Here is a 24,887-nt window from a genome sequence, read left to right as displayed (position 1 = left end):
ACTCTAAAGTGCAAACTCAATGCAACAAAAGGAAATACACCTGTCGGTACTGACAAATAAAACAAAAAAATGGTGATCACAGGAAATGAAGTGACTATACCTGTAACTTCTAACCAGTCTAATTACATGAGCATGGTTATAATGACCTGTGAACAACAGAACTTTCTCAGTTTTTGATTTATAGCCTGTGTCTATTTGCATGTCAGCATCATGGCTCGACATGTAAAAGATTGTTTTGCAGAAAAGAAGTAAAAAAAAATCTGATGGTGAGATTTTACAAATATCTAATAAAAGAACATTGGTGACCAACCACTACAGCTGCAGCAGTAATTAGAACATACAGAATGAAGCAAAGAAAAAAAAAGTTTACTCTTCAGCACAAAAATGCACAATGATAGTTTGTTAAAACACATGAAAAGAAGTGTGGTGAATATTGGGAGCATCTTGCTTGATCAGCTGAGACCAAGATGAGTTTGTAGTAACTCTAAACTTATTTTAATTTAGAACAAGAACTCTTCTGTTCAACTTAGAAGTAATGCAATTACTGGGATGATACAATTTAGAATCATTTTGCATTAAATGATATCACACAACAGATACTCACTTCTGCTATATATTTTAAAACTCCACGTTCTGCTACTTCACATTTAGAATAGACATTTTACAGGAAAAAAATGTACATTACTTCAAGTACAAAGTATCAGGAAAAACACATAAAAAAACACTGAACTGAAAAAAGTATTAAACACGGAATAAATACTTTGTGAGCAACGTGTTACTTTTGTAGCAGGTAGTCAATTCAGTCCTATGACTTCAAACCTGGGAATTGAGGCCTTCCAAGGGGTCACAAGAAAAATCAGAGGAGCCATGAGATGATTAATGGGGTACGATATAAAGAAATGCACCAAGTGCTTTATTTTGATTCACAAGCCAAGAAGATTTGCAGGTACTGGTTTCATTTTTGACAAGGTATTTATGTAAAATCTTAATATGAGAAGTAACAAGAACCTGTAAATTTAGAAAAAGAATCAAATAGAGATCTAGATACTTATAGAGTATCTCAATAAGTATTACATGTGAATACTTGCTGCTTTCCACCACTGCCACCCAATTCTGACAATGATGGAGAAAATTAAATCTTAATACAAATACACAAAAGACATGAAATGGACATAAATAGTGAGGCAATTAAAATGCGAAAAACAAACACCCAGACGCACCAACTGTGTTTCACAACTTGCATTTATTTGGCAATGAATTTAAAACAAAAAACAAACCCATCAAGTGGATATGGCAGATGTAGCTGGGCCGACCAAACTCTGTCCTCACTTTAGCAGTATGATCCTGAAAGAACAGTATCATAAAAATAAGCAACTCCTATTCAATCAGATTTATAAAGTTAGTTAGAAAATGGACATCAAAACCCTCATTTAGAAGCTCATGAATAATCTTCCCCAGACATATGAATGGGTCAGATGGGTAGTGATTGATATAATCATTGGGATTGTCATTAAATTCACTACAGAATAACAAAACTGTAATACATACGTGTCAGGTCCACGTGGCTTATTTAGCTGGAACTTCTTTTTTGCAGCTGATCTGTGAAAACAAGTTTTCATTTTAAGCTTGCAAGTGTATTAGTATTTGCATTTTGAACAAACAACACAGAGTTGATTACAAAATCAGCTTTTTGTGCAAACATGTTCATTGTTAAGATTATAAAATGTGCGCTGATTTTTAAGTGGCTGCGAAAAATTCTGAATATGTATTTTTCGTGTCCTGTTGGTGACGAATGCTGATAAATGACGGCGCTTTTAGAAAATGTGCAACTTTCAAACAGGAGTTTGACGGGACATTAATCTGAGACGCAAAATTTTCTTAACCACGTGGTCTAGCCATTGGATGTGACCTTTGCCACGCATGAACATTAAAATTAAGTGTCATATAGGACTTAATTTACAATATACTTGCCTAAACAATGATCAACTCCTACCCCCACGTGTAAGAACGTTTCAGCTAACGTTATTAAACAAAACCTCGTTTAAAAAGCATGCTCAAAAGAGATGATGGAGTCAGTTAGCTACATGTACCGACTGGACTTACTTCATAAACAGAAAAAATCCACTTTTGAGGACTTTCAGATCAAATATAACTGCTCCTACCTCAAGAAATATTCATGAGATCCTCCAGCTTCTAACTGATCCACATGTGCCAGCTTTCTGCTGACTTCTTCGCCCTGTTCTGTCCATGCGTTAGCGCCACCTGCTGCGTCGGATGTATCTAAGAGACTGAGCATGCGCATTGACGCCCCTCTTTTAAAGGGCAATGCCACCGATTTTACACATCTAAAATGCTTCGGGTATTAGTGAGTGCTGCTGCATATTTTGGAAACATCCGTGATTGATACATAGACTGTATGGATTGAGACTGTAGTTTCTTTGGTCTCTACAGCACATAAAATGCACCTGAATCTGCGACGAAGCGGGCAGCTACGGAATTGTATTGTAGGTAATGTAGGCACCAGCTTATGACAACAACATCTTGAATAAAAAAGATAAGTCTGGTTTTGCTTCATCAGTTTTGATCATTTTTGTTTTAAAATGTGCTTCAAGATTCTCACGTTGTGTTAGGACTCTCAGCATAAAATAGCATTAGACTATCAATCAAGCAGTAAGTTATAAATACCTCTAGAGAACCCAAAGTGAAGCACTTCGGATAAAGGTTTCACTTTAGCAGGAGTCCTTTTGGTAAAATGTCCTTTCTTTTATGGGTTTCATTTTAGACCACTGTGCATTTTAAAAGTACCAGTCACACCGCCAGTGATAATGCTTGTCAACAGCATGCTAAAGTAAAGTAAAAACTTATAGATAAGAAATTTAGTCTCTCATATGATCAAAAAATCATACTCAAAATGTAGAAGAGCATTAAAGACATGAAGTTTGGTCGTTAGTATGTTTGAATACACAAAAAAGAAAATCATTTCTGATGTTTGATATAAACCCATCTATTCAATATGGCTTTCATACAGTGTTTAAGCATTTCATGGTTTTCACATTTAAATGTATATTCTATATTTACCATAAATTTGTATAGTTCTACTTGATAATTTATGTTTTTCATATGTGTATTTTTTAATCGTGTTAACTACCTGTCAAACATTTTATATTATTCAGCTGTTTTAGTGTTTATTAGTCCCTTAATCTATTTCCAGCATCCTGTTTTGTCAGTTACTTGTACAGCAATTGAACTGCATTTGATTGATTTTAAAAGTTAAGTTTAAACCTAATATAAAATTAAGTTTAAATTTGATTTCCAATTGATTCATGATTAAATAGTTTTATTTCATGTTAAAAATGACTCATTGAATCCATCTGCATTAGATAATATTGTTTGGAATCATAAGTAATAACATGAAAACAAAACTGAGACACCATGCTAGAACGGTGGTGAACAAACAATGGTTTTCATTGAAAAGGAAGTGGAACTGGACACATTTGAGAAGCAGTAGAGGAGCTAAAGTGAGCTGAATAAACTGCTGAAGGAGCTCTGCTTTGCGCTAACATACACTGCCTATAAAAAGTATTCACCTCACTTGGATGTTTCACCTTTTTGTTGCTTTTATACATGAAATCATTGTCAATATGACCTGGTTTTTTTGACAAGAATTTGCAATAAAAACTTCTTTAAATCAAAGTGAAAACAGATTTTTACAAAATTATGTCAAGTGATTAAAAATATATAAGGTAAAGTAAATGACTGCATAACTATTCACCCCTTTAAAGTGACTGGCCTATTGTCACAAAGCAGTTGATGTGTCTCAGTGATTGTACGATAAAAACACCTGAATCTGAAATGTCTAGTCTCTGCTTCATCGGTTTTCCTGCTACAATTGCAACATGAAGAAAAGGATAATTGAAAAGCATGAGTCAAGAGATGGCTACAAAAAGATTTCCAACTCACTGGAAATCCCACGGAGTTCAGATAAGTCCATCACTAAGCAATGAAAGGAGTAAGGCTGTTTAAATCTGCCTAGAACCTCACAAACTGAATGACTGGACCAGAAGAGTCGTCGTCCACCAAGACACCCACGACCACTCTGAAGGAGATAGAAGCTTCAGTGTCTCAAATCGGAGTGACTTTGTGTTAGAAAACTATTGCCCAGTCAAAGCTGTATGGAAGAGTGGCAAAGAAAAAGCCACTGTTGGAAAAAAAAGCTCATGAAATCCCACCACTTCGCCCAACAGCATGTGGGAGACTCCAAGGTCAACTGGAAGAAGGTTCTTTCATCTGAGGAGACAAAAATTGAGCCTTTTGTCCATCAGACTAGATGCTATTTTTGGCGAACACCAAACACTGCACATCACAGCAAACGCACCATCTCCACCGTGAAGCATGGTGGTGGCAGCATCATAATGTGGGGACACTTTACGATTGGGGCGGCATGGCTCAGTGGGTAGAGTGGCCGTCTTGTAACCGGAGGGTTGCCGGTTCGATCCTCGGCCCGTTGTGTTCATGTCGAGGTGTCCCTGAGCAAGACACCTAACCCCTAATTGCTCCTGATGGGGTCGTGGTTAGCGCCTTGCATGGCAGCTTCTGCCATCAGTGTGTGTGTGTGAATGGGTAAATGTGACATATTCTGTAAAGCGCTTTGGGTACCTTGCAGGTATAGTAAAGCGCTATATAAATACAGACCATTTTCCAGCAAGACAACGAGCCTAAGCACACAGCCAAAACTGCACAGAAACGGTTCAAAGACAACGAGGTGAATGTTTTAGAGCGGCCAAGTCAAAGAACAGATCTTAATCCAGTCGAGAATTTGTGGCTGGGCTTAAAAAGAGCTGCTCACTCCTGATCCCCGAGCAACCTGGCAGAGCTTGAGCGGTTTTGCAAAGAAGAATGGAGAATAGCAGTGTCCAGATGTTCAGGCTGATTGAGATAGGGTAAAGGTGCATCTACTAAATACTGACCTGAAGGGGGTGAATATTAATGCAATCATTTACTTTACCTTATATATTTGTAATTAACTGACACGATTTTGTAAAAATCTGTTTTCACTTTGATATTAAAGGGTTAGTCTTTTTTATATTCTTGTTGAAAAAAGGCAAATTATATTAACCATGATTTCATGCATAAACACAACAAAAAGGGTGAAACATCCAAGGGAGATGAATACTTTTTATAGGCATTCTACATCGATCTGCAACCAACATTAAAACCACCTGCACAATACTGTGTCGGTCCTACTCAGGAACAGAAACCTAAACCTCTGAAGGTATCCTGTGGTGTCTGACATTGGGACGTGGGCAAAGAATCTTTAAACGTGTTCCAGCGCATCCTGTGGATACTTGATCAGATTGGATCCGAGTTTGGAGGCAACATCTTGGTCTGTTGGTTGTTTGTCAAGCAGTTCCTGAGCATTTTTGCATTGTGAGTGCGTGTTGTCCCGCCTGCTCACCTCTAATTAGGAGCAATTATCCAGAACATCTTTTAATAAGTCACTATTTTTAACTTCATGGTGTTTTTAATGTACAGTAAGCATGTGACTAATAAAACATGAGACAGCCCCAGGAGAATTGTGCACCTCAGTCGGTATAGCCATGTTTCAACCCTTCTGAGCAGTGCTGTGTATTTTTAGACGTGTGTGTGTGCGTGTGACTGCATTCATTTTACACTTGCATTTAGGATTAAAGCAAAGATTGCCTCTACTTATTTTCATTGAAACAATTTAGTCTAGCCTTGGTTAATTAACAGGTTGCAGCACTATAAGCCACACAATATTAGCGCTCACAATGATTAACAATAAAAATAAATATAAAAGATACATGTCCTGTTTGTCTACCGTAAGCACAAATATACTGATTACTTAAAAATTACAGACGATTTTTTTTTTGAAAACCTCAAAATGAGAAAGAATAACAGGAAAACAGGAAAATGGAAGAACAAACAGCTTTGATAGGGGCTTGAAGGGATGTGAAAGAACGCTTAAATTCATGTCTAGCACTATGTCAGTCTGCTTTCTGCCCATCACAACCAGGTGGACGACCGTGATGACAACTTGAAAGGCAGCTCTGCCCATTTGTCCTTCAGTGAGGTGAACAGTGCGATCTGTTCCATGTTTATTATTCCTGCTTGCCTAAGGCGGGGGGAATCTGTCTGTCTCGAGGTTACTGTTCTGCCTTCTGATGACGGAGACGACCTGTTTCCATGCAGGACAGGAGCCCCAGGGGTCCGAGACAGAGTGCAAAGAAGTTGTGTGTCTCAGCCCCCACAGCCGGGGGAGGGTTGGAGGGAGCGCCGGGAGAGCTCGGCCTAGCAGTTGATAGAGGCACAGTCTGCTTTGGCTTTCCCCGCCGAGCTGATTATCCTCATGAGACAATGTCCGAACTCCTCCAAGATCATCCTCTCTGCCTCTGCCTGAGGCTGGTGAGTCTGTTCTGCCTTTTTGGCCTGTTCCAGCAAACACTCGCACGTCGCTTCCAAAACCTCCTTTGTTACAAACGTATACGGCAGCCTGTTGATGAGAGGAAAACGAGGTCTTAGTCAGAGAATACATCATCATTTATTTATAATATTATCTGTAATATTCTCTGGATAGCAATTTTGAGCCATGACAAATGTATTGATCACATTTGTTGTATTTTCCTCTCAGTCTTTGTTTCCACCTGTAGCTGAACCAAACAGTCCCTAATCTTTGTCACATGACTGTTAGATGCAGCTGAGTCACTCATGGCCTCTCTGTTGTGTCGAGGAGCGCCACATTTTTTCTTTTTACTAGGGCTGGGACTTTAGTGCGTTAATTTTGATTAATTAGGTACAGAAAATATAACGCATTAAAAAAAATAACACATTTAATTGGACGTTTCTCTGTTTCTGGCACACCAGTAACACTGATGAACACTCCAGCCCTGTAGGTGGCGGTGATGAACCTAAAGTGTGTTTGTCAGCCGTGAATAAGATGCCTGCTGAGTGACATCAGCGCACAAGATAGTGGGTGGTGAACAGTGAAAGAAGATGAAACCGCATTGTGCTTGTTGGGTAGAAAGTTTTCTTAAAAAAAAACTTCCTGATGGCAGCTTGGATAAAAGCGTGGTTATGTGCAAAGAGTTTTGTGATCACTGCAGCACTTCAAGCCGACAGTATCACCTCAGTACAAAACATGTTGCTGCGACAACAGAGCTGACGTTAGCTACGACAGTTCTGTTACTGGCAAAACAGATAAATAATAATAAAAAAAAAACAAACATTGAAAGTGCTTGAGTTTACAAAAAGTCTTCAAATGTTGAATATAATCACTAAAATTGCACTTTGAGTTTGCAGTAATCTGTGAATGTAGTCGACAGATGAAAAATGCAGATAAATATAAATGAAACTAACATTTTTTGGAGTTATGCGTGTTGGTTTGCCTGTCTGTCTTTTTAGTAATGTAATTATACACTTTTGGTTTATAAAAAATAGATTTCATTTTTTTTTTATCTATAAAAATTTATGCTCCTAAAATTGATCAAACCCAGAAACTATGAAAACAGAACAGCTCTATGGATTTCAACTTTTTGAAGCTCCTTGGTCAACTTATGCTTATATTATATGCCACACTGTGGGAAAACCAAACTAAGTCCAGGCTTTAAATCATCCAAATAATTTTTTCCATATGTTCTGTTTTTAAATTTTATATATTTTACACACGTGGACAAAATTGTTGGTACCCCTCAGTTAAAGAAGGAAAAACCCACAATTCTCACTGAAATCACTTGAAACTCACAAAAGTAACAATAAATACAAATTTATTGAAAATTAAATAATCAAAAACAGCCATTACTTTTGAATTGTTGATTAACATAATTATTTAAAAAAACAAACTAATGAAACAGGCCTGGACAAAAATGATGGTACCTCTATAAAAGATTGAAAACTATTTGACCAGAGTGACATGATTAACTCAGGTGTGTCATTTAATTGACATCACAGGTGTTTCCAAACTCATAATCAGTCAGTCTGCCTATTTAAAGGGAGACAAGTAGTCACCCTGCTGTTTGGTGAAAAGGTGTGTACCACACTGAACATGGACAACAGAAAGCGAAGGAGAGAATTGTCCCAGGACATCCGAAAACAAATTATAGACAAACATCTTAAAGGTAAAGGCTATAAGACCATCTCTAAACAGCTTGAAGTTCCTGTGACAACAGTGGCTCATATTATTCAGAAGTTCAAGACCCACGGGACAGTAGCCAACCTCCCTGGACGTGGCCACAAGAGGAAAATTGATGACAAATTGAAGAGACGGATCGTTGGAATTGTATCCAAAGAGCCCAGAGCAACCTCCAAAGAAATTAAAGGTGAACTCCAAGGCCAAGGTACATCAGTGTCAGATCGCACCATTCGTTGTTGTTTGAGCCAAAGTGGACTTCATGGGAGACGACCAAGGAGGACACCACTGCTGAAAAAAACTCATAAAAAAGCCAGACTGGAATTTGCAAAAATGCATGTTGACAAGCCACAAAGCTTCTGGGAGAATGTCCTTTGGACAGATGAGACCAAACTGGAGCTTTTTGGTAAGGCACATCAACTCTATGTTCATAGACTCAAAAACCAAGCATACGAAGAAAAGAACACTGTCCCTACGGTGAAACATGGAGGAGGCTCAGTAATGTTTTGAGGCTGCTTTGCTGCATCTGGCACAGGGTGTCTTGAAAGTGTGCAAGGTACGATGAAATCTGAAGACTATCAAGGCATTCTGGAGAGAAATGTGCTGCCTAGTGTCAGAAAGCTTGGTCTCAGTCGCAGGTCATGGGTCTTCCAACAGGACAACCATCCAAAACACACAGCCAAAAACACCCAAGAATGGCTGAGAGAAAAGCGTTGGACTATTCTAAAGTGGCCTTCTATGAGCCCAGATCTGAATCCCATTGAACATATGTGGAAGGAGCTGAAACATGCCATTTGGAGAAGACACCCATCAAACCTGAGACAACTGGAGCTGTTTGCTCATGAGGAGTGGGCCAAAATACCTGTTGACAGCTGCAGAACGCTCATTGACAAATACAGAAATCGTTTAATTGCAGTGATTGCCTCAAAAGGTTGTGCAACAAAATATTAAGTTATGGGTACCATCATTTTTGTCCAGGCCTGTTTCATTAGTTTGTTTTTTTAAATAATTATGTTAATCAACAATTCAAAAGTGATGGCTGATTTTGATTATTTAATTTTCAATAAATTTTTATTTATTGTTACTTTTGCGAGTTTCAAGTGATTTCAGTGAGAATTGTGGGTTTTTCCTTCTTTAACTGAGGGGTACCAACAATTTTGTCCACGTGTGTAAATAATAAACACATATACGTCTATTCATCGATTCAGTCTTCAATCAAAAATTACTTGAATTAAAAAACTTTGTTGTGTCAAATATTCCTATTTGACAAAAAATGTATTTAACCACGATTAATTGATTACAAAATTTTCTAAAATCGCATCCCACCACTACTTTTTCTTGTGCAAAGGGTATATTTTTGCTGAATGATTAAATGATACATAAAGTTAGTTTGATAAAACGTGATTTGAAGCTTAGAATCACACCACACATGATTAGTTCAAGGACCATCAGACAGTTTCATGCTGCGATAAATGGTGTAATTTTAGCGAACTTGGAAAGATAAAATGCTTTTCAAATCCGCCAACAAGGTTTGGGGTTCAGAGGGTTAATATTATGCAAATACTAATTTTTCATGTTTATTTAGAAATCATATAAGCCAATAAGACTAGCTGGTAGAGTGAACTCTATTCATTTACACTCAACAAAAATATAAACAGAACACTTTTGTTTTTGCTCCCATTTTTTATGAGATTTCTCTCAAGTATTGTTTACAAATCTGTCTAAATCTGTGACAGTGAGCACTTCTCCTTTGCTGAGATAATCCATCCCACCTCACAGGTGTGCCATATCAAGATGCTGATTAGACACCATGATTAGTGCACAGGTGTGCCTTATACTAATTAGCATCTTGACATGGCACACCTGTGAGGTGGGATGGATTATCTCAGCAAAGGAGAAGTGCTCACTATCACAGATTTAGACAGATTTGTGAACAATATTTGAGAGAAATGGTGATATTGTGTATGTGGAAAAAGTTTTAGATGTTTGAGTTCATCTCATAAAAATGGGAGCAAAAACAAAAGTGTTGTGTTTATATTTTTGTTGAGTGTAGTTCATCTGGAAATAATGTGAAGATTTCTTTTGCCACACAACCAATTGATAGGTTGAAGGGCAGGTACAACTTGAGGTGAAGATTTTTGTGGTTTACTACAGCCCTGGTGCTGATTTCAATGAGACTGTATTAAAATGTGATGTTTGTTTTATCCATTTTTTCCACTTTTCTTTCTTTTGGATTTTTCTTTTCCTTTGGCTTTTATGACTGTATTATTGCTCGAGGTAGAAATCAAAATTGTGAATGATTAAAAAGCATTAGGAAAAAATGTTTTAGCTGTAGAGTTTCAAATAATAATGTCAATAGTTATTCCATAGCAATGTTCTTCACAGTTGTTGAAAAGCTTGAAAGTGTTTGGAGTACCTCCCGCCTCCACTTGAAATAACAGGCGCCGTCCTCATGAGCAGATCTGAGATCTGTGAGGACAGTTTGGTTTTGGCTGCAGTCTGCTGCTGTACTCTCACTTCTGCTGCATCGGCCAGATGCATCAGCGTCTTCCTCTCCGGACTCTCCTCGAAGTTTTTGCAGCCAATGCACTTACAAATGGATGAGCACATGATCTTCGCCTTTGAGGTGCACGAGGGAAAAAAATGAAAGTCAAGAGCCACCAAATAAATCACAGTCAAGTAGGAAAAACAAAAAAAAAGTCACATTAGACTGCAAAAACTCTAAATCTTACCAAGTCTGTTGTATTTTTAGTTAAAATCTCTCATCCCACTGGACTTAAGATAAATTCACTTAAGTGACATTTCAGCGAGATGGAGGGACTTGGTTTAAGACAATGCATCTTAAATATCTCGTTAAGTCAAACAATCTTGAATTTATCTTGTTTTGAGTTGAATTTTGCAAGAAAACTCAAAACAAGGTTGATAAATCTCAAATTCAGAGGTTACATGAAAGCAAAAATCTATTTTTGAGTGAAAAACTTTTTTTTTTAGCATGTCTGGCTTATTTTAAGACGTAAGCTTGACAATCCTGGTTAAATATAGCATAAAATAAGTTTCCCCAGCTAATTCTAAGAGCTCAATATTCTAAATATCATATCTTATTTCAAGAAATCTTACCAAGCCATTTTTCACTTGTTCCATTGGCAGATTTTTTTTTCACTTATTTCAAGGTAAAAGTTCCTTGAAATAATTTTTTTGTCTTGTTTTGAGAGCGGCATTTTTTCCAGTGCACTAGTAGAGAAAAACCCACCTCGTAGCACTCGCAGTAGTTCTTTAAGCAGCCTGATCGTTTGCAGTTGCAGCCTTTGCTGTGTCGACGGTCCGACTCTCCCTCTTTGCCTTTACCAATCTTAGGTTTGAAGGCCTCTGGATTTCGGTCCAGACACGTCTGTGAAAACACATTTTCAGCTTGATTCATCACGTTGTCTGACAGCGAGCTGCTCTCAGTCCAGTAACTCAAACTGAACTTGTACCTCACCTTTATGGCTTTGAGACGTTCCGTTTCGTGTTCCAGGTTATTGAAGCAGTTATTGCAGTTACAGTTATTACAGAACTCTCCATTCGCAAAGCAGTCACAGTATCTAGAGGAAGACAAGCAGAGCTCTACTTAACAAAACTGCCTGAATATGAACGTGAGTTGGCAGCTTTGTGTTCCTAGTGGTCTCCAAACACAAACGGAAGAGAACTGATGTCTTCTGTAATACTATTTTGCTGCTAATGATTAGAGTATTAGGAATACGGATGATTTTACAGCCTACACTCACTGCTTGTTAAGCTGTAAATTCTTTTATAAACTAAATAAGAAATCTTCAGAATCAAAAAAATGCAGAAAACAGTTAAAAAGCAGAATTACAATTACTCAAAGTGGAAATTGTGATACCGGTTATCTGACCAAATATCCAGGAGCTCAAATACTCAAGCTAATGTCCTAGAAAACCAAACAAACCAGCAAATACATCAGAGGACCTGAAGTTGGTCTGATTTTGACATTTTGACTTAAAAGTCACGATTATTTAGTTATAGAAAAAACTGCCATAGGAGAAATAGGAAGATACACATGCATTAATCTCATCAAACAGACAAAACACAACAAACTAGCCTTAGTGACAGTGATACTTACAGTTTGAGACACTGTGACTTGGTGCAGTTGCATGGTTTTCTAGGTCTTGAGGTTGTCTCTGCTGCTGACAAGCTGTGAACCAATAAAAAAAAAAAAAAAAAAAAAAAACTTAGATTAAAAGGAAGTAACAGAACATTCGACCAATAATTAACATTGTGAATGTACGGAGGTATTTTTGGGACAACAACACAGTCATCACTCCTGACCCAGCCCACTCACTACATTTGGCTCGCTGTGATTTCTTCCCCTTTCCAGAAATGTAATTCACATTGAAGAGTGAGTTTTGACACAGTTTAGGAGATTCAGCCCTTCATCACAGATGGTGCTTGACATGTTTACATAACAGGATCTCCAGGGAGCGTTACAAGTGTTGGGGAAGCACAGGCAGCAACGTACTGCGGCACAAGGAGATTGCATCCAAATTTAAATCGTGCATGGTTTTTGATTTTTCCAGTAAATCTCAGAGCTTCTTCATCACACCTTGGATGCTGTTTTTTATCACGGCATATAAATAGCCCATTTGTAGTTGGTGTCTAAGTTGTTTGCAAACAAATAAATGTAGAACTTAATTAAAAACTAACTGTATTAATCCAGTTTATAAAGTAGCCAAGCCTGTTTGAAACTTCTGTTCAGTTAAGCATTTGGTTTTGTACATTAACCACGAAAAATTCAGTAATTTTACTTACGATACTTTTTTCAAAATAGCTTTAAACAGAATGCAAATAATTTAGTTGGTCTGTCCGCACTGTGTATGTTTTAAAAAAAAACAAACATTTACAGTATAACCTTGTTGGCTTCAGCCCCTTCTTACCCATTAAGAGGCAATCTGGCCTGAGTCTGGATGCCAGCGGACGCAGGGAAACCGGAGCTGCTGGCGAGCGTCACAAATGGTGACTGCTGGAGCTATGAGACAGGCCGAAAACACAATGGAAAAAGCTCAACACACTCGTAAAAAAAGGCGTAGTGGATACATACACGGTACCATACACACAAAACAGCCCTAACCTGTGTGACATATTGTGCTGGCACAACTGCATAGCCCACGTTCCCGCCTCCAGGAGCTGGTGCCAGGACGGTGCCCGGAGGGAGGTTGGTGAAGTTCGGCTGGATTTGGGGCAGTGGAGTTGCAGGCATGATGAGGCGTTGCTGGGTCTGAGTGGTGGTTACTACTTGTGCTGCTGATGTCAAGGGCTTAGGAGCCACCTGCAGGGAATACAATCCATTAATGCAGCTCAAGGGACATTTCACAGAAAGCTCAGTTTGTATAAACACGAACAGAAAGTCGAGGTTACCTGCTTCATGGTCTGTGGTGGGACGATTGGGACAGACATCCTGACTGCTCCTGTACTGACCACCATGGGTTTAGCTGTGGGACATTTAGCATTGTAAGTTGCCACAGAACATCATCTCAGTGTGTCTTCAAAATACACTGCCTGTCCAAAAAAAAAAAGGCGCCACTTGGATTTTACCTAAGCAAACAGATAAGAGCTTTCCATTGGATAATTACTGCAGTGATGAATATATTTCAGCTGCAACAACTTATTTAACCCTTGCTGATGCAGTGAGGAGCTTCTCATTTCTTAAACAACCATGTTGGAAGACATATCCTTTAGTCATGGAAAGGATGTTAATCTGTCTCAGACGGGTCAAATTATCAGCCTGCATCAAGCAAAGAAAACAACTAAGGAGATGAAACAACTAAAATCAGGTTAAAACCGTCCAACGCATTATTAAAACTTGAAGGATAGTGGTGAATCATCATCTTTGAGGAACAAATGTGTCTTAGATGATCACAGGAAATCAACAGTTCAATGTACAGTTACACACGTGGACAAAATTGTTGGTACCCCTCAGTTAAAGAAGGAAAAACCCACAATTCTCACTGAAATCACTTGAAACTCACAAAAGTAACAATAAATAAAAATTTATTGAAAATTAAATAATCAAAATCAGCCATCACTTTTGAATTGTTGATTAACATAATTATTTAAAAAAACAAACTAATGAAATAGGGCTGGACAAAAATGATGGTACCCATAACTTAATATTTTGTTGCACAACCTTTTGAGGCAATCACTGCAATTAAACGATTTCTGTATTTGTCAATGAGCGTTCCGCAGCTGTCAACAGGTATTTTGGCCCACTCCTCATGAGCAAACAGCTCCAGTTGTCTCAGGTTTGATGGGTGTCTTCTCCAAATGGCATGTTTCAGCTCCTTCCACATATGTTCAATGGGATTCAGATCTGGGCTCATAGAAGGCCACTTTAGAATAGTCCAACGCTTTTCTCTCAGCCATTCTTGGGTGTTTTTGGCTGTGTGTTTTGGATGGTTGTCCTGTTGGAAGACCCATGACCTGCGACTGAGACCAAGCTTTCTGACACTAGGCAGCACATTTCTCTCCAGAATGCCTTGATAGTCTTCAGATTTCATCGTACCTTGCACACTTTCAAGACACCCTGTGCCAGATGCAGCAAAGCAGCCCCAAAACATTACTGAGCCTCCTCCATGTTTCACCGTAGGGACAGTGTTCTTTTCTTCGTATGCTTGGTTTTTGAGTCTATGAACATAGAGTTGATGTGCCTTACCAAAAAGCTCCAGTTTGGTCTCATCTGTCCAAAGGACATTCTCCCAGAAGCTTTGTGGCTTGTCAACATGCATTTTTGCAAATTCCAGTCTGGCTTTTTTATGAGTTTTTTTCAGCAGTGGTGTCCTCCTTGGTCGTCTCCCACGAAGTCCACTTTGGCTCAAACAACGACGAATGGTGCGATCTGACACTGATGTACCTTGGCCTTGGAGTTCACCTTTAATTTCTTTGGAGGTTGCTCTGGGCTCTTTGGATACAATTCCAACGATCCGTCTCTTCAATTTGTCATCAATTTTCCTCTTGCGGCCACGTCCAGGGAGGTTGGCTACTGTCCCGTGGGTCTTGAACTTCTGAATAATATGAGCCACTGTTGTCACAGGAACTTCAAGCTGTTTAGAGATGGTCTTATAGCCTTTACCTTTAAGATGTTTGTCTATAATTTGTTTTCGGATGTCCTGGGACAATTCTCTCCTTCGCTTTCTGTTGTCCATGTTCAGTGTGGTACACACCTTTTCACCAAACAGCAGGGTGACTACTTGTCTCCCTTTAAATAGGCAGACTGACTGATTATGAGTTTGGAAACACCTGTGATGTCATTTAAATGACACACCTGAGTTAATCATGTCACTCTGGTCAAATAGTTTTCAATCTTTTATAGAGGTACCATCATTTTTGTCCAGGCCTGTTTCATTAGTTTGTTTTTTTAAATAATTATGTTAATCAACAATTCAAAAGTAATGGCTGTTTTTGATTATTTAATTTTCAATAAATTTGTATTTATTGTTACTTTTGTGAGTTTCAAGTGATTTCAGTGAGAATTGTGGGTTTTTCCTTCTTTAACTGAGGGGTACCAACAATTTTGTCCACGTGTGTATGTTTAATAGTGAAAGTAAAAGCATTTCCATATGCACAATGTGAACGGAACTCAAGGGATTGGGACAAAACCACTGATCAGCGAGGATAATCAGACAAAAATAGGCTTCAATTTGCTATGGAGCATGGAAGAAGGTCATGTGGTCTGATGAGTCCAGATTTACCCTGTTCCAGACTGATGGGGGCATCAGGGAAAAAAGCGAGGCGGATGAAGTGATGCACTCACCATGGTTAGTGCCTACAAGTCTGTGGAGGTTCGGGTTATGATCAGGTTCAGCAATGTTATGTTCCCAAAGAATGATGTCAGCTGACTACCTGAATAAACTTAATGACCAAGTCTTTATATCAGTGGAGTTTTTCTTCCCTGATGCCATGGGCATGCTCCAAGATGATGATGTCAGGATTCATGGGGCTCACATTGTGAATGAGTGGATCAGGGAGCATGAGACATCATTTTCACACATGGATTGGCCTCCACAGAGTCCACACTTCAGCCCCATTGAGAATTTTTGGGATGTTCTGGAGAAAACTTTGTACAGAGGCCCGACTCTCCCATCATCAATACAAGATCTTGGCAGAAGGTTAATGCATCTCTGGGCAGAAATAAATGCTGTGACTTTGCAGAAGCTCATCAAAATGATGCCACAGCAAATGTGTATTATTATCGGAGCAAAAGGCGGTCCAGTGAAATATCAGAGTAGAGATTTTTGGACAGGCAGTGTATAACATGAAGTACATTGTGGCTTTGTTAGCAGAATTCACCTGTCTGTATGGAGCTGGTGCTGGGACCGCTGGGCTGTCCTGTGCTGCTCGCTGTGGTTGCTGTGACAAGACGAACATAGTGGAATCTGCTTCCTGGCACCTGAATCTGCTGCACATTCGGCTGGGTGGCCAACGGGATGATGGTCTTAAACTGGGAACCGCCCACTCCTCCCACAGCCACGGACTGCACAGGTTTAATATTCTGACAGCATTCAGATAACACAGGAGACAATTTCCATTGCATTAAAACTGGAAAACAAACCAACCAAGCACATTGCAACTGATGCAGACAATACTGTGAAGAGAACACAAAACATAAAGTTAAATGTTGTGCTTTTCGTAAGTTATTTTACATGTATTTTAGTGTATGTTGAAAAAAAGCCCGCCAATGGACTTCGTTTAGTAATATCTGTGTCATAAAGCTATGAGTGCAAAGTACAAAATATGGCAGGAAGACCAGATAGTTGTAAAATTAAACAAATCCCTGTGACTAATTGTTCCATTTCAATAAGAAGCTTCTTTCAAGAGGGAAAACTTACACAGAATAATTTAATCTTTGCAAATTGGTACACATAGCAGACATCCTACACAATAAAGACACACTTTTCAATGTATGCCTTGTCATCTTTACCCAAAAAAAGAGCAAAAATAAAGGTATTAAAATCTTAGAAAGACACACTAGGGTAAATTGTATGACAGTCAGTAACATTTAAAACACTGTCACAGATGACAGGAAGCAGCAGACACACAACTGTCAGTGGCGTGACAAGACTCAAAAGTGAAATCTAATTTTCTGGCTGCCAACACATGAATGTTCAATATGCCGGCACAGAGAATAAGGGGACAAGAGTTCACTGCTCAGTCTAAACATAGCTGTTAATCAATCAATCCATCAGCTCATCCACCAAACATTGACAAGCTAGTATACTGTACTGTTTGACAAATTCTGCGAATTAAGTACATTCTCAGAACCCAGCTTCTTTGTTGTGAGGATTTTATGCTCTTTTTTGTGACAGTAAATCGAGCATCTTTAGACTTCTCCGCTTTGACACTTTTAGACCAAATGAGGAATCAGTTATTTGAGAAAAAGATTTAAAGATGATTTAGTTTCATTACTACATGCAACTAATTATTAAAGTAAACAATGTTTTTAAAAACGTACAACACCTATCATGCTGACCCACTGTGTGCGCTGTTTTCTACATCAGAGGTGACGGTGGCCTCAGTAACGTAGCGGCAGGAGAAACCGTCAGCGAACCAAAAAGCGACCCCACGTACATCATTGTTGATACAGAACATCTCATCTCTTTCAAGTCCAGATGTGCTTTGATCTCACCTGTGCTGCACTTTGACTGGTGGCCACTTTGACTGGAGATGCAGATGTGGACTGCTGGACTGTGAGGATCTGCTGACCAAGTGCTACATTGACGGGCAGCGCTACTGATTTCTGAGCGGCGTTGGAGGTCGGGGAGGCCACGGACACCACAGTCACCTGACAGAAACGAGCAAGAAGAGCTCAGTTTTAGCGATGCAACGGTCACCGAGATGGAGATACACAGAGATGCACAATAAATAAAGACAACCACTACTTAAACCTTAAACTTCTGAACATGTGACTGACGAGTTACAGACGACTAAAATCCAGAATGCAAACGGTGTTACTGAGCTTTGGAAGGGAAGAACGCATAAAAGCAGACATCTGGAGATTTGGAAGTTAACTTTATGAACATGTCCCCAAAATGTTTAAACAACAGCTACATTTGCACACAACGTTCACAGAGGCTAACATTATCTTGTTTAGGTCAACTGGGGCTTTTCCTGGCTCAGAATAGTCCTTTGGGGGTTGACTACACACAACAGTGGCCATGACCACAAATGTACAGCAAAAGAATTCAGTTTTTTTTAAACCATATTTGATAGAAATCCTCTAGTGTTGTGCCATCCCTAGTAGTCAATATATCAACACTTTGCAGACTAGGAATGTCATTTATAACTTGGCTCCGAGTGTAATTTTGGTCTCTCCTCCCTGCTCTCTGTGTGTTTACACATTAAATTGAACATATTTGGAAAAACTCTATCCAAACAGAAATGTCGAGCCTACCTTGCTGGGAGTCTTGAGGGGTGAAATAGCAATCTTTTTGCCAGGAAGGCTTTGTATACTAGTGTTGTGTGGCTCAGAGAGGTTTATGGTCCTCGGAGGAATCACCGGTGAAGTCTGAGTCAGGACCCGCCCTAACATACGGCACAAAATTCGACAAAACATGGGTTATTAGCGCAGCAGATTTAGAAAATTGACTCCACCAACAAAAAAGTCAGTGCTGAGAAATAATCACAAAAACAGTAATCATTCAAACGAGCTTACCTGCAATCACAGGAGGTACTGATGTCTGCGGACTTAGACTTTTGCTGTTAACTGTTTTTGTGATGATAAACTTGATAGGTGCAGCTGAAGATGCTGGTGTTTTCTTGGCAATCTGAGAAGACATTCAGTAAAATCAAAGAGCATTCTTATTGTTTGTTTTGTTGTGTTTTCTGGAGATACACTGACACCTGAGCTCTAGGTACGTCTATCCAGGTACAGCCCAACTGATACTGGATTTTTGAGGCTGACATAGAAAGTGTTAAAAACAAAAGACAAAAACAATATATCAACTGCTTTTTTACGACCACATACATCTGTACAAGACAATCTACACTATAAAAATCTAGCCGTCAGTACCCCTCTGATATACCAGCTCTGAGACAGTGACAGTTTCTAAAATTAGTGCCGTTTCTGATCTACAGCGTCTTATCAGTTATCTGCAGGCAGATTCACTAGTATTGACAGAGCTGCTATAAGCTATTATTGGCCAATATACCAGCCATGCTGAGCTTTTTCCCCTCACATCAAATACTAATTTAATACCAATGTTTTTTATTTCAGTTCTGAATACTCGAATGAGCATCATTTATTGGGGTCATTGTTCTATCTGTAAGGTAACATGAGGAAGGAACAAATACTCTAATTTGTTCTTTACAAGATTGTGCAGATTGGAATGATTTGAAAGTCTTCTCTGGGATGTACCTGATCCCCTCCAGAACATGAATCAGTGGTGTTTGGCATTGACCCGTCACTCATTCTGCCCAATTGAGAATAGCTTTCATTTACACAAAATGTATTCATGGTCAAACAATAAGCAGTGTCTAATGACCACTGTACATTTAAGATATCAGGTTAAGTGTAATTAGTTGACTTTAAAAAAAAAATATTAGCAAGTGCAGGAACGTACCAAATACGGCTGCACCACAACCTATAAAAAAATGCCAAACTATTAATTAGCTTGAGTATTTTTGAGACATTTAATGGACAAAACAACTATTTGATTACCCGATAGTCAAAATAATTATTAGTTGCAGCCACAGTATCAGTGGACAGGCGTTCAGGCTCATAGAACTAAAGGAGTTTGAGTCTACAATGGAGTAGTCAGCATTAGAGATTAACTTTGAACTAGCATAATGTATCAGCTGTAATTAACTGCACATATTCTCAGGTTTATGACATGGTAAACTTGCAGCATTTCGTCATTTAAAAAAGTGTAAACTTGACTGTCCATTTTTTGTTTACAAATTGTAAAGCTACTATCTTGAAATAAAAACTTTACAGGTAATGTCATAAAGCCATAACTATAAATACAAAGAGAAAGGTAGCTTTACAATGAAAATTCAAAATACATAGCTGGCTTTGCTATCATTTACCAAACTGACCAGCCATTCTTTGCTTGTGCTCTGGTTACGTACACTTCAATTTTACTTCAGGCCACGAAGACACAGGACGAAAGGATCTTATCTAGTGGCTGACCAAATATTAAAAATAAAGGAGATCAACAACAATTAGCAGCAAAAACTGTAACATTTACTGAGATTTCTTTTGTCCATTTATAATAAGTTTGACTAAATTGGAGCTTTTCAACAATTATCTGTCAGTGTTATTACTCATCACTAGTAAGCAGTCAGATAGTGCAGGTTAAAATCAAGCATTAAAGCCTGAGTTGATGTTTACTTCCATCAAAGCTCACTGAACACTCATCCATACATAGAAGACACTGACATTCGGTCAGTATAGCTTTTACTACAATGTTTTCTAGCTTATAATTAGCTTGTAAGAATCTCGTATAGTCTTTCTGCCAAAAGCAAAACATCTGCAGTAGCAATGATATTTAATCTATTCACTTGTTTAACACACAACTCAGTCAGTTTTACCTGTACAGTCTTCAGCTGCTGGGCCTGTAACGTGGTCACCTGGTTCCCAACACTCCCCACCACTGGCTTCAGTTCCGGCCTCCCACCGATAGTCACCACTTTAAACTGTGGAGCCGGAGACTTGGCGTCTCCTGCAGTCTGTGAGATGCCAGGCTTGTTGCCTGTGTGGGGTAACTGAAGCACTATAGGCTGCCCCGACTTTCCTATTGTTGTGAGCAAAAGTTTTTGTCCTTCCTGCTTGATGACCTGGGGTGTAGTACCTGCAGACTTTGCTGCCTCTGTGGCTTGAGATGAGGCCACCTTGTTGAGAATAATCTGGTGGTTTGCAGCAGAGATGGTGAACGGAGCCGTGAGCTTCTGTAACCCACTCGTAGTGACACTAGTCCCAGTTACGCTATCTGTAGTTTTAGTTGTGGCTGTGGAAGTAGCCAAGGCTGGTTTGAGGGTGAGAATGGGCGAGGATGTACTGGAAACTGAGATAGGAAGCCGACTTCCAGGGCTGATGCTGAGTGGGGAGTCTGTAGCCGTGGACGTGGTCAGAGCCTGAGTATGTTCTGTTGAAGTTGCATCTGAGCAAAGGCCCAAATTTTCCGAAGCCATGGGCGTATCCGTTTCCATTGGGACCGATGTGTCGTCGCTGGGTTCTGACTGGGACGTGGTGCTTTCAGGTTGGGACTGAGGGACGTCCTCTATGGCCTCAGTGTCCATGATCTCATCAGGAAGGAGGCTGTTAAGCTCTGGTGACACCACATCCATGCTTGCAAAGTCTCAGCTCTCTGTAAATCCTGAAAGAACAATGCAATTTTCATCGTTATTGTAAAGGGTAAGGACTCACTTTTCAATTTAACAAAGAAGACCGTAGCTAAATGAAAATCAGTGTAATTTTGTGCTATTGAAACAGAAGTCTTTTCAAAGGATTTAGAAGCATGCATTTACTGCACTTAATGAAGCATAGAGACTGCAACACATGGAAATACAATCTGAGTATATATTGACTATTTTACACATGCTTGTTGCAAGTAATTGTAAAGAACAAGACAAGGACTGCACATACACTGCTTGAGCTTTGGCATGTGCACATGCTCAAGAGCTATATCACTGGAAAAGTGATGCAAAGTACTGCAAATTAACTCAAACACATCATTTTCTAATTTTTTTTGCTCCTTAAAACAAATCTAACACTAGATACTGTCAATCTACAAGAAAAGCCTATTCAATTTAACATAACTTACTCTTTTCAAATTCTTGAATACACTGATTTTGAAGAAATTTTATTTACAAGACAGAGTTTCTCCACACGACCATATCAAACACTAAAGATGAAGAAACATGGAAATGTATTGGCTACTGATAGGATGATGCTGGGAAAAAAAATAGGCATTCTGTCTGCGCAACTTGTATGACAAGACTGTATGTTTTGTGATAAAAACATCTGCAAACCACTGAGCTAGACCAGGGTCGCCAATTTTTAGCTACCAGCGGGGGTGAGGCTATCTTATAGGTTATTACTGGTCATTTTCGGTTTTAATATTCATTTTATTTAATGATGATTTGGGTGACCAACACTTTAAATAGTCCAGGAGAAGAGATGCAGATGCTGCTGAGGGGAAAAGTTACACCATCACATTCAGTAATAAATAATTAGTAATAACTAAAGCAAAGTGCAAAACTTGCACTGAGCAGCGGTTCATATCCACAAACTTTCTAAAATATGATTTGAGTTTCTTCCTTGAAAGTATCACAGTGTTTGTTTTTTCTAATATCTGACAGCCCTATTTATAATGCACATATATAATATTGGTTATCAATGCACAGCTCTACATAATTAATACATATGCATAACTGAATAATAACGTTGTGTGATTGCAAAAGGCTTTGCAGGAAATGTAAACAAACAAACAAAACAGTTCAAGCTACCGAGTTAGCCTTGTATTCACAGCAGAAATTCCCGGTTTGATCATTTAACCTGCAATTGAGTTAAACACGTGAGATTTAATCAGTACAGAGGTGTGCATGAGTCACGTCTGGCTTGTGCTGGTTTTGACAGGGACTGACAGCTGATGCTGGGCTAGCTAGGCCGCAGCGATCATCTCAGGCGTATCTTTGTCCTGCTGCACTCTGCTCAAGAGTAATCCACCGAAACGCACATATGAACCCTACCCACCCCATAGTACACACACAGACACACACTCAGCTGTCTGTTCTGAGAGCTCCCACGTCCCCGGGTGAAAGCGACCAAATGAAATTGCGCAGAGCTGCACTTATTTTATGAAAACATCCACTGAAGTGTGAGAAAGAGTGAGAAAAAGCGACAAGCTGCTCGCTGGCTGCGTTACTATTTCAGGCCGGGGTTGGATTTCGAAAGATCCGCCATTTTTACCTCGTCATCAGCTCGGTTAGCTATCCGGCTAACGCTGAGCTACGCTGAATGCATTTTGTGTTATTCACATAAAGCTTTGAGAATCACTCACCTGCCAAAATTCACTGCAAAACAAATCAGCTACGCGAAACCTGATGCTCAGACTTGTTGTTAACTGTGTGCCACAAGCAAGTAACAAACTCTTTTAGCTGATTGACAACGTAAACAATGCTAGCTTTCAATAATCCCTCCTGTCACTTGAGATATTCAGCCGAATTGTAATAATTCAGCTACACAATGCAGTCAGAGCAATAGCAAGCATAAATATAGATTCCTCTAACTGTGTGTGTAGCATAGTTTGTGCTTTGGAGCTATAGTTAGCTTGGCCTAAGCAGTTACAAATAACACATTTTAGTTTAACATTTTAGTCAAGTAGGTACTAATTTTAACCCAGGCACGTCAGAATCCGCGTACAAACCAAGAAAAATAACAAATATTGTAATGTTGAGAGATTTGCAGCCAAGTAAAAAAAGAAATGTTCCATTTAAAAAGCCAACAGATGATTTGTGTCCTACAATTTCTGACAGCTTTAACAGAACAAACAACTATTTTAGTGCTTTACCAGCCCGTCAAAACAACTCGGTGTCCGGCTAAGTTAGCTTTTACTCTTTCGGACGTTGTAAGTTAACTTCAGTTCATATTATATTTAAACCACAAGGTATCACATAAGTCTGCTTTAGACATTAAACATAATATTTATCCTGTGAGTGTCCTGCTCCTCACGGTGGTCTGCCCTCACCCATCGTTATCATCCTCATCAGCAGTCCAGCGGCCAGGACAACTGCACTAGCAAACTTGCTGAGCTTGCTAACACCGAGCTAGCTAGCACAACATTGTATTTCTCAACACTGAACACGCTCCTAAGTGAGTGGCTTTCTACTGGATACAGTGGTGTTGGACGCTAGAGTGGGCCGATGGGTAGTCGTGCTTACCCGAGGTTTTTAGGCTGGCCAGCGTTTCCAGATAAAACGAGGAAAGGAAAAAGCGATTGTTCAAAATACCGCGCCGAGCGCCATTCCTCCCTGACATTTCACAGGCCGGCCACGCCCTCCGCGGTCTCCGTCACGGTAACGTAGCGCTTAAAGAGACAGCGCAGTTTCTGCTCAGAGCCATTACAGCAACTCTAATAAAGTTGATTAAAAAGTATTTGGCTAAATTAGGCAAAATTTAGGTAAAATTTTATGCTTACGATTTATTTGTTACGTTGCAATTTAATAAGCGCAAGTAAATACGGCTCAATACAAAGAAAAAATACAACTACTACGCCTACAGGGAGAAGAAGTCTGTATGATGACAGGATGGTGCACAAACAACAATCTCACCCTAAGCATAAATAAACATAAAGAACCTATCACTGATTTCAAGAGACATAATGCGGACATCTTTTTTTAAACATCAGGAGCCAGAACAGGAAAGGGGTCTTCAGTTTCAGGCTCTCAGGGATCCATATCCCAGGACCTCACTTTGACACTCAGCTCTATTGCTCACATTAAAAAGGCTCAACAGCAGCTTATTTTTTTAAGGCCACTTCAATCTGCATATATTGTTGCTCAAGGCTTTTTTAAAATACTGTTTTATTGAGAGTATACTGGAAAACTACATTACAGAATGGTATGCAAACTGTGCATAAGAAGACAAAGAAAATCTCCAAAGTCCTAAACAGATTCTAGAAAACAAGCAGACTCACCCTTTTTAATGATGAAACAACCCAGTCATCACCTTCTCTCTGTTGCCTTGTGGAAGGCA

General features: G+C 39.2%; 1 protein-coding gene across 2 annotated transcripts; it reads right to left on the bottom strand.

Moving 5' to 3' along the window:
- Nucleotides 1-1,224: 1,224 nt before the first annotated feature.
- lin54 (lin-54 DREAM MuvB core complex component) lies at nt 1,225-24,195 on the bottom strand. 2 transcript variants are annotated; one of them, XM_022198336.2, is made up of 16 exons: nt 24,074-24,195; nt 20,723-21,507; nt 18,846-18,957; nt 18,585-18,715; nt 17,820-17,975; nt 16,484-16,685; nt 13,556-13,629; nt 13,269-13,466; nt 13,075-13,166; nt 12,264-12,335; nt 11,622-11,724; nt 11,394-11,531; nt 10,560-10,762; nt 2,163-6,511; nt 1,549-1,599; nt 1,225-1,344 (listed from the first exon to the last, which is right to left on the bottom strand). In XM_022198336.2, the coding sequence occupies exons 2-14, from the start codon at nt 21,476-21,478 to the stop codon at nt 6,310-6,312; spliced, it is 2,439 nt and encodes an 812-aa protein (XP_022054028.2). In that variant the 5' UTR covers nt 21,479-21,507; nt 24,074-24,195; the 3' UTR covers nt 1,225-1,344; nt 1,549-1,599; nt 2,163-6,309. The 2 variants fall into 2 exon arrangements, with proteins under 2 accessions (XP_022054028.2, XP_022054029.2); XM_022198337.2 differs by having other exon boundaries at nt 20,723-21,498.
- Nucleotides 24,196-24,887: the final 692 nt, after the last annotated feature.

The sequence above is a fragment of the Acanthochromis polyacanthus genome, chromosome 18, assembly GCF_021347895.1.
Source record: "Acanthochromis polyacanthus isolate Apoly-LR-REF ecotype Palm Island chromosome 18, KAUST_Apoly_ChrSc, whole genome shotgun sequence".
Taxonomy (NCBI): Eukaryota; Metazoa; Chordata; class Actinopteri; family Pomacentridae; genus Acanthochromis; species Acanthochromis polyacanthus.
The sequence above is the reverse complement of the archived record's forward strand: the minus strand, read 5'-3'. Positions and strand labels throughout refer to the sequence as shown.

Coding starts and splice junctions, on each gene's coding strand:
- lin54 (XM_022198336.2), bottom strand. CDS start 21,478: ATGGATGTGGTGTCACCAGAGCTTAACAGCCTCCTTCCTGATGAGATC. Junction 17,976..18,584: donor CCCTCAAGACTCCCAGCAAG/GTAGGCTCGACA, acceptor CGTTTCTGTCAG/GTGACTGTGGTGTCCGTGGC. Junction 6,512..10,559: donor ATTTCAAGTGGAGGCGGGAG/GTACTCCAAACA, acceptor TCTCATCAACAG/GCTGCCGTATACGTTTGTAA.